Source organism: Xiphophorus couchianus, chromosome 12 (assembly GCF_001444195.1).
Source record: "Xiphophorus couchianus chromosome 12, X_couchianus-1.0, whole genome shotgun sequence".
In the NCBI taxonomy this organism is placed as follows: domain Eukaryota; kingdom Metazoa; phylum Chordata; class Actinopteri; order Cyprinodontiformes; family Poeciliidae; genus Xiphophorus; species Xiphophorus couchianus.
The window spans coordinates 14,521,027-14,536,601 of record NC_040239.1 but is presented as its reverse complement, the minus strand read 5'-3'; the positions used below and the strand labels follow the sequence as shown (position 1 = coordinate 14,536,601).

The 15,575-nt window shown below is 37.5% G+C and overlaps 1 protein-coding gene across 5 annotated transcripts in view; it reads left to right on the top strand.

Annotated features, from left to right (window-relative positions):
- msh3 (mutS homolog 3 (E. coli)) overlaps window positions 1-15,575 on the top strand; it is a 48,355-nt gene that overhangs the window by 16,928 nt on the left and 15,852 nt on the right. For 3 of the 5 annotated variants that reach the window (XR_003597491.1, XM_028032918.1, XM_028032917.1), the window contains 7 exons: window positions 1,538-1,725; window positions 2,874-3,042; window positions 3,220-3,284; window positions 5,261-5,377; window positions 5,659-5,766; window positions 8,129-8,243; window positions 8,516-8,673. Coding sequence is in view for 2 of the 5 variants with exons in the window: in XM_028032918.1 (XP_027888719.1) it covers window positions 1,538-1,725; window positions 2,874-3,042; window positions 3,220-3,284; window positions 5,261-5,377; window positions 5,659-5,766; window positions 8,129-8,243; window positions 8,516-8,673 (920 nt within the window). In the remaining 3 variants the exon portion in view is untranslated. The remainder of the gene's footprint in view (window positions 1-1,537; window positions 1,726-2,873; window positions 3,043-3,219; window positions 3,285-5,260; window positions 5,378-5,658; window positions 5,767-8,128; window positions 8,244-8,515; window positions 8,674-15,575) is intronic. The other 2 variants (XR_003597492.1, XR_003597493.1) reach the window with 1 other exon arrangement.

Here is a 15,575-nt window from a genome sequence, read left to right as displayed (position 1 = left end):
TGTGAAGCAGCACACTGGTGTATTGCTTCGTGCTCATCTTTCTGTCTCTTTCATTTAGGGTTAAAAGAAAATGATCTGATGTCTTCAAACGTGGACACACAGCGAGCACACGGCGCCAGGCCTTAATTGTCATGTTGCCCATCTGTAGCTAAATGGGTCTGTGTGAAATGGCCTGTGTCTCAATGGCTCCATTGACATAATGGCAGGGAGGGCATGCCTGTGGTCTTCTGCTGCTCTCTGTTTGTTTTTCATAAAAGTGCAACGTGGGGGCTGCAGACGTGGGGCAGCACTAAAACCGCAGCGAAGCCTTTAGTACCAAAACCCCCGGCGGCGTGACCGTCATTGATGTGAGGCTTCTGACTTGTTGCCATACAGTAATAATATTGGATATACTCTCTCTCATCAGAGCCATTCCCAGGGAAAAGATTGATTCATGCTTTATATTAACTTAATTTAATTGCCACAGCAATAGTGTTGACGGTAGAAAACAGGGGCTGCTGTTATTTAAGGTTGACTGGTTTTATATTTGTCATCATGTTTACTGGAACCGTTTCCCTTTAAACACAATTTAAAGCCTTTATCGCCATTTTTGAATCAAAGTTTTGACATGTGAAGGTGCAATATTTTTAATCTTTTAAAGGAACAGTATGATGCAAAAGACCTAAGTGTGGCTGTACATTACTGACAATAAGTGGGATGAATTCACATTTTCTCATTACTCTTTCTTTTGCACCATCATGAAGATCATGTCACCTGTCAGTTTGGGCAACACGACTAAAAGTCCATCCAACAGGACAAATTCAATGGAAAGCAAACATTTTACACTAAAAGACAGAACTTTTTTTTATCACTGTCTGACATTAATATTGGTCAGAAATGTTGCAGTTGGAACTCTAATCTACAATTTCATGTGTTTTTACAGCATTTGCTTTTATCGTGTATTATCTGCTGGAAATGGGTTTATTTTTATTTTTTTTACTGTAATATTGTAAAAGCTGGCAGGCTGTGGTTTATTACGAGTTATGTGCTATTTGTCTGACAGCTTTTTAAGCCTCAGTCACATTCAGGGCAGATTACTGATGTAATCTTTCTGTTTTTACAGTAACACACCATTCCATGCAAAAAAAAATAACTGAATAAATAACACATGGAGATACATGATGGTTAAAAAAAAGCAAGGACTTTTGCTACTGTATTTACTGTGGTGTAAAATAAATTGCACTTTTTGAGATTTATTCTGAATTTTTTGTTTCTCTTAAATCATTTAGATCATAGTGGGACTTGCTGTGTTGCACTTTGAGATTGTTAAGCCTACTTCATGTAGTCAGACAGGTTCTATTTAATACTGTTTTGGGTCTGTCTGTGGCTCACATTTACTCCTTGTGAAAAAGGGTTTACTCTGGATTTCTTCTTCTGATATTGGAATTAGTTTGATGATATGAACCATTTCAGTGTGATTAAAAAAGCAAAAACAGAAGAAATCTTTATTACAACATACGGCACCACTAAGCTGGTTGCTTTTCTCCATGTGTTGCAGTCTTCCACGCAGGAGTTTTTCCTCATCTGTAGCAGTCTTTCTCGCCTTGGGCTGGAACTGCAGGCTCTTCTTCCAGCTGTCCAGTCGCAGATCCGCTCCTCGTTGCTCCGGAGCCTCTTATTGGACACTCCTGACCTACTGGCTCCGGCCCATGGCTTCCTCAAGGTGCTGAATGAGAAAGCAGCAAAGTAAGTTAAACTAAAGACAAGAAAACCGTAGAAACTGTGCACTCTTTGACCGACTTTTAAATATTCTTCAAAATCACTCAAGAAAAATAAGATTAACTCCATTTATCCATCAAAGCATGTTTTGATGTATAAAGGAGTGAACAAATCTTTCTCTCTTGCTTGTTATGTCTATAGACCAAACAAGAGATTTTTAAACTTTTAATTCATGTAGTGTACAATTTTTTTAAATATTTTTCTTAATCCATCCTAATTTAAAAAATAAAATCTGCATATATTTGTTTTTTATTGACATAAATATTACCTAGACCCTGAAATGTTTTACACATTTTGATCATTTGATGTTTTTGTTCACTTCAGGTGTTCAATACAATTGAAATCAGAAGTTTACATACAATGAATAAAAAAACATATTCTTTTTAACTGTCTGAAATTAAATCAGACCAAATTTCTCTTAGGTCAGTTACAATTTCCAAAGTTATTTCTTTTCGCTAACTACCACAAAGATGAGAGAAAAAAATATGTCAGAGATTTATTAGAAACATCTTCAAAATCAGACGTTTATATTCAGAATGATTATTATCTGTTTAGACTCCCTGGCATGATGACATCCACAATAAAACTCCTGAAATCATGTAATACATATAGTAGTACATATAGTACATATATTTACATATACATATCTGCATTTTTTTTTTGAATCTTTGCAAGGACTGCTCTTAAGTTGCTTTTCATATTAACAGCATTTCATATTTTTACAATTTATAGACAACTACTACTCAGTGGTAGTTGTTATTGTGTCTTGTCTCTATGCTGTAACTGCGAAGTAATTTCCCTGCTGGGATGAATAAAGTACTTCTATTCTATTCTATAATCGATTTTTTATTTTTTTTTTTCTTCCTTCCCAAAAATATCAAATACCATGTGCCCAACCATTTGAACACTTTCTGAAAGTGCTGCTTTAAGCTGATTCTCCACACTGTTTCTGACAACTGGCATCAAGTGCCGCAGTTAGAGGCATCTGAGTGTTATATATTGACACTAGGATGTTTCTTTGTCTTGTGGTTCAGATTGTCAAACTGTGAACTCAAAGATTGGCACAGTGAGGTGTTTACCAGCAGCTGTCACCTTTAAATTGGTTGTTTCTGCAGGTCGGGGAATAAAACAGAGCTCTTCTCAGATTTGTCTGGCTTCCCGATGCTGCAGGAAAGGATGAGCCAAATCCAGTCTGTCCTCGCTGAAATTCAAGCCCACCGCAAAGAGGTCCGGTTGGTGCTTAAGGCCCCTGCGCTCGATTACGTCACTGTTTCTGGACAGGAGGTACGGCCTGTATCTGTGTGCGAGTCTGGGAGAGGGGAAGAAAGTGGGAGGAGGTCAACTGGCTATTTGGGTCGAAGTCCCAGCTGTTTGTGTTTGTCTGATTTGAGCAAAGCTGACACATTATTTTGCCTGTCTTCTCTGCTGTGATTTATCATCGTCCTTCTCTTCTGCTTTCAGTTTCTGATTGAGGTGAAGAACTCATTGTCATCAATCGTTCCACCTGACTGGGTCAAAATCAGCAGGTCAGCTCACTTACCAGTGAAACAATCAAACACTTTTTACAGGTTTTCCCATTTTAAAATTCCCGACCTAGAGACTTCAGTCTCTAGATTATTTTAATTTATTTCTATTCTGGACAAAACCCTGGAAATAGTTGTACTTAGACCATTTTGACCTAGATCAGGATCAGATTCAAATCCTTTAAAACACACTTTGCAATTTTATTTTAGGTTTTAATAAATATTAAAAACAATAGAGTAGTGTTGATGTTTATGTGGGATATAAACCAGAGCTATATAAGGAACTGAGACAAAAATAAGAAGAGGAAAAATTTAGCTTGTTTGTTCTTGAAACAATTAAAATTATAGGATTCTTTAAGGAAGGCTAATCTTTTTGAAACATGCCAAATAAAAGAGTTTCTACTTAAGACTTTATTGAGCCCAGAGGGAAATTCGTATTGTTATTCTTAAGTATACCAAATAAATGCAACAAAGAACATTGGTTTTACAACAGTTTTGTTTTTAGTATTGTGATAAGTGCTATAAAAATAATATCCCAGTTCAAACATTTTCCGACGCCCTATTGTCTTCATATTTTCCACTGTTATCAGACAAAGCTAAACACAGAAGCACTGGACTGGCATATCTTCTGTGATTCTTTGTAATTTTAAGAGAGACAGAAAAATTATGTTGAAATAAAATATGCATTAGGTTATTCAAACCCATAATCTGACAGTTAGGAGGACCTAAGCAGACTCTACTCCTTTCTGAGAAACATGCTGTCATGTCATTTGAAAAGGGAATTAAAAACAAACAAGGAAACAAGCAAATAAATAACCAAAGTTGGTGATTTATTTTTAACACATTGTTATTGATCCCATAAGTACAACTGGACCAATATTAAAAACCAATATTTATGACAACAGAAAATCATTCAAGGTAACAAAATAGCTCTTAACGGGAAATTTGGCCGTAACTAAAACAACTAAATAACACGAACAGATAAAGTTATGCAATCATCTTGAAATCAGAAGCCTGAAATCCATATATTGCTGTGACAGTCAGATTCTTGATTATTGTGTGTGTTTGCATAAATAAACATTTTTGCACTACCATTGCTGTTCAGATGATTCTCGGGAATGGTTTACTTAGCATGTAGAGGCGAGCTGTTTGCAAACCACCTCTCAGCATCAATTCGTTTCACCCACACAGCCGCACCTTGAATCATCACGTTTTGCTGCAGGAAAAGTTGGTTGTTGTTGAACTCTTTTCTTTTTCTCGTGAGGCGACTGGATTCCCAAAAGATTTGCAAGATAGCAACCAGAAAAAGCAATACATGCGTCTGCGCTTCTGGCTTTATCTCTGTGTTTGTTCAAATCGATGTCTTTGCTTGCTGATGTTACATATTTACACTCTGAGCATCAGCTCAATATCAGCTGAGTGGAAAGTAAATGCTCATTGTTGTTGCTGCAGTTTCTTTTCTGAAACCTGAAGACTATCTACATTCTAGCCCTTTGTTTTTATAACAAAAATTGTCAGTTTTAAAACTTTGCAAAAATGTTTTTAGTGTCTTGTAAAAATTTTAATAGTCTTTAATCTGTTCATGTTTAGTAACTTTTATTTTATTGAAAAATTATGATGTAGACTAACACTGACTTGTTCATAAGTGTGAATTGAAAGGAAAAGGACATTAAAAATCTGAAAAGGTTGCTTTGCATTTGTATTCAACCCTCTTTACTCTGAAACCTGTAAATAAAACCCACTGCAGTAGTAAGTGTACTGAAAATTTGAAAGGTTAAAACTGATAGTTAAGAACTAGAGTTTGGTAGTAAGTAGTTGCATTCACTCAATTACATTTACTATCATTTAGTAACTTTCTGGAAAAATGTGCTTGTAGTGGTATTTTACCTAAACTACTTTTTACTTGAGTAACTTTATTATGAATTATCAATACTCTTTTAATGCTTGTTCTCCTCCTCTTCCTCGCGGGTCCTCTGCAGCACGAAGACTGTCAGCAGGTATCACTCTCCTTTCCTGGTTGAACGGTACAAGAAGCTGCAGCAGCTCCGAGAGCAGCTGCTGCTAGACTGCCAGAGGGAGTGGACCCGATTTCTGGAGTACGACAGAGGCAACTCCACACACACACACACACACCCACACACACACACACACACACACACACGCCAACACACACAGTTCTTGTCAGGAATTCAAATAAAAAACAGTTAAAATACATAACAAGTCTGCGGTTCAGAGGTATGCGTCCACAGCTCTCTGCCTGCCAGAATTAGTCTGTTTAAGTCAAGCACCCTGTCAGTTGTCTGCTCTGAAACCTGTATTCACTAAGCTTAATTTACACTTGAAAATCATTTTTTCCTCTCTCTTTCTCTCTCTGTAGTCAGTTTGGGGAGCACTACCACACCATGAAAAGAGCTATTAGTCACCTAGCAACCACGGACTGCCTCCTTTCATTGGCTGAGGTGGCCAAACAAGGGAATTATTGCAGGTGATTTCCTCTTATGCTGACCATAAATATTGATGCATGTGCCGGATCATATATTTTGTGTGTGTGTTGGGGTATTGTTTATAATTCTCTGTGTGGATGGGTGTGTGTATGACTGTGTGTGTGGTGGTGGGGAGGGGGGTGGTCGTCCTCTGTCGTGTCCTATAGACTCCGACAGGCTGTATGTGGGTGTATGCACCGGGCTGAGCACTGTGCTCTGCCAGAATACCAACATCTCTCCCACTCACACACAACCATCTTTATAGTGTCTATTTCTGCACGTTAGATTTCAGCTTTTTCCTCCATCCACATCGTAGTACTGAATGCGTTCTTTCATGCAGCTTCCTTTTAACCTCAGCTCACTGTAAATTTCTCACTTTGGCTGTTTTAAATGTTGCATTCAGCTACAATAGCTGAAAGTCTGTGCTTGCAGTGTTCTGGAGCAGGAAAAGAAAGATGATCTGCAAGCCTGTCAAAGAGAATTTAGCCTCATGGATGGGGAAAAGGAAGACGTCTCATGAGACAACCCAACTTTTGCAGGGCATAAAGCTCTTAATTCACCTCTTCGTCTGTGCTTTGACCCTGGGGCTATGGTTATAAGATCCTGACCAGAACATCCTGCATTCAAGTGGCCGAAATGAACATTCTGTGTAGGGTGGCTGAAATAAGCCTAAGGCTATGTTCACACAGAAAGTCTTAATGCTCAAATCCAATTTATTTTTTTGCTAAAATCCATTTTTTGCCTGGTCATTCATGCTACTTATTGAAACCGACTGCAATGAGACTTTAGTGTGAACAGTCTGCGCCCCAAAACTGACGTCACTCAGAGGTGCAATGTTTAAGGAAGTAATAATGATGGAGCCGTTTATATATGATTTTAGTTTATTCAGGGAGCCATCACTCCCTGAATAAATCGCAAGATCATTACAAGATCAAAGGAAGCTAATAAAAAGAAAGGACAACTAATAGAAGCGGCCTTTTGTGGAGCACTGACCGCAACTTGAGTAGGGAAGTCTGTTTGGATGTGTAGTCGGAGCCAGAAGTGGTGGGATCGTGATGTGATTCATGATCCCATCACTTCTTTTATAATTCTTTAAAAATTTCATAATCATCATTTTCAACCATTGTTTATGTCCTAATTTACCATGACTGGCTTCTTATGGTGCAAAATTATGATGCATGTCTCACATAAAAGACATAAAACCCGGATAAAATGTGACATGATCATTCAGATCGCAGACTCTTTGAAAGCAATCAGATACGTATCAGATTCAGTGCAACATATGAAATCGATTGGATTTTTTGGTGGGGATGAAATAATTAAAATTGGGCTGTTCAGACTGCAGTGAAAAAGCCAGATATGGGTTGCATTTGCCTTAGAGGAGGAGCTAAATTATTTTGGTGTAAAGTTGTTGCTGCTCTGCATAAAAATGAGTCAGGTGAGATGGTTCTCTTGGAATGATGCCTTCTGGATCATTTCCTTTTGAGGGTTTTCCAGTCATGTTCCACTGGGAATAGACAGAGTAAACCAAGACAACAGCAAAGAAATTATAAATCTCTGCTGGACTGGAAGCAATGAGGAGCTCATTCCTGCGCCGCAGAATGAGCAGGAAAGGGATGTCTGAGTTTCAGCCCTGATTCCCGTTCAGGAGAACTTGGAAAATGGATGAATGGTCTGAGCTCTAATTTTAAAATTAGACATAAAATGGTCATTTTCATGCTTTTTTTCTACATTCACATTTACCTCTTTTCTTTTTCAAAAATGTCCCATTGAATCACTTTCAATCCCAGCAGTTAAAACCACTGCTGCTCACTCTGTTGTTTAGATGTCAATATTTTCAGGGATATCACTGTCAGAATTATTTTCCTTGCTGTTAATACTTTGTACAACCCGTTTGCAAACAGGAGAGCATTTTCTCTTCTGTTACATCTCACATGGTAGGATAATATATAGAAGGAATCTTTTATCATTATATTGATAGATTGTCTAGATTCCTTGGTCCTCCTTTAGGTTCTCTTCTCCACACAATAGAAAATCTTTCATCTTGATCTGAAGCCGTTTCACTTCTTTTCTTTTTTGCATGTACTCCCAATTTTCAATATCCACTTGAATATTTAAAAGAATAAAAATTAAGAATCAGTTGCCCTTTTTATTCTTGTTTCAGATTTAGGGCATCTATTGTTGTTTTTTAAAATATTTTTACAGTTTTTAAAATATTTCACCAGAAATTCACCAGCTCCTAAACCTCAAACTGCCACTGTTTTATCGGAAAACAATCAAACTTTGGTTTAAAAATTAACATTATCTCTTTGAGTTTTGTTTCTACTGTGTGTTCATGTCTTTAACCGACTTCTCTCTATTCAGGCCAAAGGTGTGTGAAAATAATCACCAGATAATGATCACTGATGGCAGACATCCTGCAATAGATTTATTGATGGGAGAGCACAGCCAGTATGTTCCCAACCACACTGTATTACAGGTACAAACACACACGCGCATGCACATATTCAAATAACTCTGAGACAAAGAGCTTTGCACGACACACGCTCACACACACGCATACCCACACACTGACTTCCTCGCTTGGCGCTCGAGTGGGTGTAGGTTAATCTTGCAACAGAAGCACAAGGCTGTGGGAAGAGAAGCCAAGCTTTTTCAGTCCACCCACCTCCTCAGCTGTGCGTGCATGCATGCAAATATCTCATTCTAGTCACAGTTGGTGTCTTCTTCTCCTCTTTCTGTTTGTTTTAGCGTGACTGCAAGAGAACGATGATAATCACAGGGCCCAATATGGGAGGCAAGAGCTCCTACATCCGCCAGGTCGCCCTTATTTGTGTTATGGCCCAGATAGGCTCGTACGTCCCGGCGTGTGAGGCCTGTCTGGGCGTACTGGACGGTATTTACACCAGGTAGGCCTCAAACTCACACACATTTAGGGTTCTGCTTGCAAGGTGTTGGACATTCCTGCATTGAGTTGTTTAATACAAGCCAGAAATTGCTAACTTGAAAGAAACTCCCTGATATCTTAACTTGTAGCAAATCACTCATGAATGAAAAAAAAATACTACAAAAGATTATTGAATATATGTCTATAAAAAAATAGATGAATTCTTTGGAGAGACCCTATCCGCATGCTGCAACATCTTGAATTACTAAAAAGTTCCCATACGGACTTGCAAAAGTTCCTCGTCTTCCAATAATCCTAGAGATTTTCATTCATAGTTAGTTTTTTTACTGCATCCCAAAACTGGAAGCCATTCTTGTGTTGATTTGGTTGTAAGCTTGGACTCATAGTGATGCTGACACCAGTCCGCTTTCTAGGCGTTAGCTGACTGGCGTCTGGTACTGTTCATGTTTCAACCCACTGTAACTTACATAGACCCAGTTCTAATTGAAGGAAAGCTGCCTCACAGAACTTTGGTTTTTGCCATATTGCACCATTACAAACTGAAAATGTTGGACATTTCTTATTTTTGCTCACAATCGTGACAGCAATGCTAATTCAGATTCCAACTGGCTTTTTGTCCAATTATATATTTTTATTCGTCCGTTTTTTATTAAATACTTCCCCCCAACGTCCCCCTTTTTTTTGTTGCATTTTTTACTTTTACCAGTTGTTTTATGTGTTGTCCACTTCCCTTTGATCTCTTTGTACTGTATGTGTGATTTGTTTTATTTGTTGCTGATGTGTGGTGTATATTTTATTCCATTAGGAAAAACGTAGACGTCTTTCTTAATTCCCCTGCTCTATATGCAATGCTGTCAAATGTGTTTTTATTCCTTTTCTCCTGACTGATGCCTTTGTTAGATGAGATTAGTTTGATCCTTTGCAACCTCTCTGCAATGACTTTAGCTAATCTATGCAGATGAGCAGATGTCAAACAAAGACTCACTATAATTGATTGTAAGTGTGAACACATGAAAATTGAATGGTGAAATTGAATGGAGAGATACTGCTGCACATGCTGTGGGTTTCGCTTTCCAGTGTGGCTGAATATCTACGATAGAGCCTTGGGTTTGTTTCAATGCATTTGATGCTTGATTAGATAAAAAACTGTAGAAGTTTGAGGTTAACTTGTTCTTTCTCAGGTTCTCTGAGGATTAATGAGCAGTTTTGCTGTGAGGTAAAGCTGTGTTTTAGCAAAAGCTGCTGGAGACCTTTACCATGGAGATTCCACTTGAATTATATATAAGGGACTAAAGTGTATCATGCATTTTAGTTAACAGTTCATTTATTGAGGCTTCCTACACAAGTCCAGAAAAGCATGGGATTTCATTTCAGTATTTTCCAAGTCTGGAGGAGAATGGAAAAAGAAAATAAAAGTATAAAATAATTATTTCCTGTCTTTACCCAAATAACATCATCCTGTTATTAACGGATACTACACAAAGTTCAGTCAGGCTTAAGCTCAGAAGACTTTTTGTAAATATGTGACTTATATTTTTTATTCCATTTGTTTTATTTAATTTTTAAATATGGACCTATTTGTCTTTAATAAAAGTGATGCAGATAATGATATTCCCATTATTTTGTCTGTTGAATTAACGGTGGTCATACTTGAGCAACTATGTTTGTCAAATAAAAGGTCTCAAGCTGCATTATTAAGATTTAATTATGTGATTTTCTCTTGCTTTCTCAATAAACAGTAAACATGCCCAAGCTTAATAACTCACTCCTTCACTACTAAGCGTTCTTTATTGGTTCATTATTAGGCAATCGTTTATAACGACATTGGTGAAGAAGAAGACGTCTCTCCGCCTGAACGTCTCATAAAACTAATCTCACTTTCCCTGCCTGTGACACCATTAAGTTTATTTTTAGGTCTGACTCTCAGACAAATCCCATTTAATCCATTTTGTTGCTTACCTCAAAGAAGGTGTGCAACAGGACGAAAAAAATGAACAATAGTCGTTCGACACAGCTGACTTTATTGTTCCATCTTGGTTCGATACGCCTCGATTCATCTCTCTCTGCCAGACAAACTCTCAGACAATAAGGCTTTGTTGCTTCAAGCTTTTTTCTATTTTATCATTATTCTTATTATGATGAGAGTTACTATAAGCCCTCCAGTTCTCCCTGCATATTGGTATAGAGTGGAGACCAATATATGGTCTCCTTTATTCTCCTGCTGCAGCAGTCTGTGATTAGACCTAAAGGCTTGCAGATGTGTGCAATTGTCTTTTTTGTGGGTTTAAGCATGTTCCCATGTAATAGCCTAGTGGGAGCCTGAGATTGTCAGCAGTATGTGTTCAAAGTCAAGTTTTAAAAGAAACATTCTGGGATTTGGGTTGCAAGTTTGGATCTTTAACCTGTACCAGCAGCTTCTGGGGTCTGTAAATATAGAGGCGGAAGGTGTGGAGTTAACTTTGAGAACTGAAGAAAAAGCTTGGGTATGTAAAGTTAACGTGAAACTATGACTGTACACGAATTACATTTCTCTCAAAGTGAAATTGAGAATACACAGGATACAAAACTGTGCAAGGCAGTCTCGTTTTCCACAGGGATACTGTGGCTTCACACACCATCAGTGTGTAAATGTGTGACTGACTGATTGTAGTGTAAAGTGCTTTGGAGTCCTCAGACTTGATAAAGCACAATCTACACAAGGTTATTTACCGTTGGTTGTTTATGTGAGTAAAATTTGTAATCTTTGTTTATATAGCAATCTGTTTATAAGTCCAAAACCACAGAGGTGTTTTACAATAAAAGCAGGCATGACAAATTTAAAGATAAACCATAAAAGATGAGATAAAACAGTATGTGTATAACATCACAGCATCTTTTCCCTTTGCAAATAATTAGCTTGCAGTAGAATATCTTAAAATATACACAACATTGTCAGGTTCTGCCAGGTTATGATTATCATGTATTTTTTACGTTAATTTATATTGACCTTTGATATATATCTTACACATTTCAACACCTTGTCACTTCAATGAACATTTCTTGGAGGAACGTAAAATGGCAGCGAGCTTTACACTCTGTTGCTTTTTCACTCTCTCTCCCTTTCTCTCAGTCTGTCGCTCTTGGTTGCTCACACACTCACTTGCTCACTGTCTTTATTTGGACTTTTCTTCAAATGCAAAAATAATATTAATTTAAATTGGGGTTACAGTTCATTCTCATTTTTTACAGGGCTTTGGAAGTAAATAGTTTTAAGTTGGGGTTTATTACATTTTAATAATTTTTTAAAAGTTAAATCAGCCCAGAGAAATCCCTGTTGTTCCTGTGTTTTCCTGTGATGTTCCTGTTTTTTTGCCTTTGTTTTTTAGCTCACTTTTTAATTTGCAATATAGATGTTAAAACTGTCTATCTCAGAAATGAATAATTAATTTCCAGAGGCGAAACACACCCACATCATGTATCTGCTGTTGTCTCCTCTCCTTCTCTGTTGCTTCACTCATCCTGTCAGTGTCTAATTAGACTATTTATCGTCTTCCCATCAGAGGTTATGATGCTGGGGCAAATCTGTCTCGATAAACGCTCAATCAGCTCCTACTGCTGTGTCAGCCATAATAAACGCAGCAGTTGGAATTGCCTCGTCACAGGAGAGAGGGGAAAATGTAAATTAGAGCTTGGCAGGTGATTTTTAAGGGGAATGATCAGATTTTTTTGGATTTGGAGTAATGGGAGGGTGCATTGATGTTAAATCCTATCTGGGCTGATCCAGATGACTGATTATAAATGAGGACAAAGAGAATAATCTGGATTAAAATTCTGTCCTGCCTTGCAGAGTCTTATCATTTTTCTGCCCTCTCCACTATCAAGCAGTAATATGTCTGTTATGGCTGATGGTGTGTGTGTGTTGTTTCATATTGGCTGACAGATGCATATTTCTATGTGGATGCATGCAGCTGCTGTTCTCGCTTGTCAGTATTGAGTCCTGAAGGTTACAGAGCACATTCTTCCATGGCTCCATGGTTGTTATGGAAACAGCAAGGGGAAGCAGGATGTAAAACTGTTTTAAAACGACCTTTAATTGACAACGCGTTCAGAGCTGTGATTAGACCTTCTGCTGAAATCTCTTCCTTGCATTTAGAAAGTGACTCGTTTCTTGTTTCGGAGTTCAAAAGACACGGTCAGTCTCCAGGAAAGTGAAAACACCAAATAAATATCGGTCTGTGCTCTGCTGCCAAGACGTCTGTGGGTAACACAAACACCTAATGGGGCAGATGGGTGTTGGAAGCATGTGGAGAAAGGTATTTATTCTCCACTCACTGATTCATTTGTGAGTTTTTATCTAGCTGTAGTTTTACTCTGGCTGTGCTTTCTTGCAGGTGGTGTGAGGGGATTCTTTGGCCTTTTTCGTTTTATGTGTAACTCATACTGATGGTTTTATTTCAACTATATATTTTTTAAACCCCAAGGCATTAAACTTTGTGCATGAATCAGAATATTGGCGCAAAGATTTTAGAATAAGGGATGTAAAGTGCTACCTTATTTATAGTCCACAGATATGGAAATCCACAGATGTAAATGCTAATGATTAAATCTATTTAAGTTTTAAATATTGTTTTATTTCTTGATATTGGGCCTCATATGGTGAGAGGTTTTGGAAAACATAATTTGTCTGCATGATAAAAAGGTGAAATTGGTGTTGTGATGGGGTTTCAGTAGCTATATGGTGCTTTGAAAAAGGACTAAAATACTAATTGCCCTCTAAACTTCACATTTTATCAGGTTAAAGTTGCAAACTTTAACCTTTTATCAGGATTTTATTTCATAGACTATCACTACCTGCTGTACAGTAGGATTTGACAAGTTATATGTATTTTGCATACTTTTGGTGTAATGAGAGGTTACTGTAGCCATTTTTCCATCTCGAATATGACTATTCTCTTATTTGTGACTCAAGCATACATACGGTTTCTAAACAATAGTTGTATTTTCTTGTCATTTGGACCAGTCACTGTGAGCTGGTGAAGTGGTTGTCATTTATGTATAAAATATGGAAATATTTTAGAGCATTTTATACAAAGATAAAGTGAAATTTGGCACAAAAAAAGAGAAAAAGAGGTGTGAAATGTTGACTAATGGAGCCTATTTTGAGAATCTGAGTTTCTGTCAGGGACTCATTCAAATCATCAGGGCACCCAGCTGTTGCTGCGTTTTCTCTTCAGTAGACGAACTCTGGCGTCAGATTCTGTTTATCCGTTCTGCCTCTCAGTATGGATCTGCCATCGGTCAGCTTTTAGACACAAAACATGAGAATGAAATGCAGCAGCACGCCTGCCACGCCTCTTTCCTGTAAGGCATGTGTAGTGTAACCATGGTTACGGCCGTTTGTGGTTCATTCACAGGAATGGATGAAAGTCGGTTCAGAAAAAGACTGATTTGGAAAGAAGAAGCACTGACTGGAAAAGAGCTTCGGTCAGGCGTTTGTGTCGGATGGAGGAAAATACAGACTTCTAGTTTGCTTTCAAAAATCCAGATGAGTGTTCAGAAAGGTTTTTACGCCTGGAAAGATATCAGTATATTCGTGTTGCAGCAGTAATCTGAAAACAGTTGATAGATTTTATATAGCCCTCGGATCCATATAAAATCAGTAATTATATACATGTACGTCTAAAAAAAGTGGATGTTGTGAAAAAGTTGAATATTGCCATCAGGAAATAGTAGGTAACTTCTTGCTTTCTTTTAACAACCTTTATTGAGATGCAACCTTTATTTTGCCTCCGTGCGACACTGCATTGCTGCAGTAATTCATGCAAAAGGAGCCCCAACCAACTATTGAGCGCATATAAAGAATACACTTTCCAGAAGCTTGATGTTTCTGTTTAAAATATTGCTATTATTGATATTTAATATTCTAATTTTCTGAGACAAAAAGTGGTTGGTTTTTATTATCTGTAAACCTGTAAACCAACTATCTGTAAACCAACTATGAAAAATATAAGAAATAAATATTAGTCTGCATTTTGTTCTTTTCGTCTTTTGTTTGTTGCAATCATTGCTCAGATTGTAGCTTGGTCTGTCCACTGAAGGCATGTGGAGAAGATAAGACTGAAGACAGATAAGACTGATTGCTGTTTTTTGTGTTAACAGGAGTAACACGTGTATTTGTACTTATCCACTCTACGTTAAGAGTGTGAATACTCTCACCGACGGTCTTCCAGCTGTTGGCTACATGGAAGCAGTTTGGTACATTCTGTTCCTATATGAATCTCCTCCAGAGAGAGAGTGTGTGTGTGGATATTTTCTGTGCTAGATTGTTGAATTATTTTACAATCATGTATCACCTGCAAAAGCATACGGTGTCTGGAGTGCTCTGAAATGCACTCACCCCCTTATGAAATTCTTCTGTTTTTGATTTTTTTTTTGTCAATGTAAAACAAACTCTTTGACAACCATCAAGGTTATACAGATATCAGAATTAGCTTTATTCACCAAGATTATACTCACAAGCAATGAATTTAACTTTATTCCCCTTTTCTCTTATAATAATGTAAATGTTTAAATCATGTTCTTTTGTAAATATGTATATATTAAGTGTTTTTGCACAAGAGGTGCAAAAACACAAGGTCAATGTAGTGGAATATGCATGTCATCGATCTGGACCGATTTTTGCTAATAACGGTCTGTTACCTGAAGGCAAAAGTCTAAACATTTTGTGTCCAGTATATGTGAGGTGTGCAGATATGCGAGTTGTTCTATTTCTGACCCTAAGCATGCATTTGTTTCCATTAATCATTGTAATTAATCAAATAATCTTTGTCTGATATCAAAATTAGTTTAATTGTTTTTTTCAGAGAACTGTAAATTATCAAGACAGAATTTATTTCCTGGGGCTAATTTCTTGCTTTATTCTGG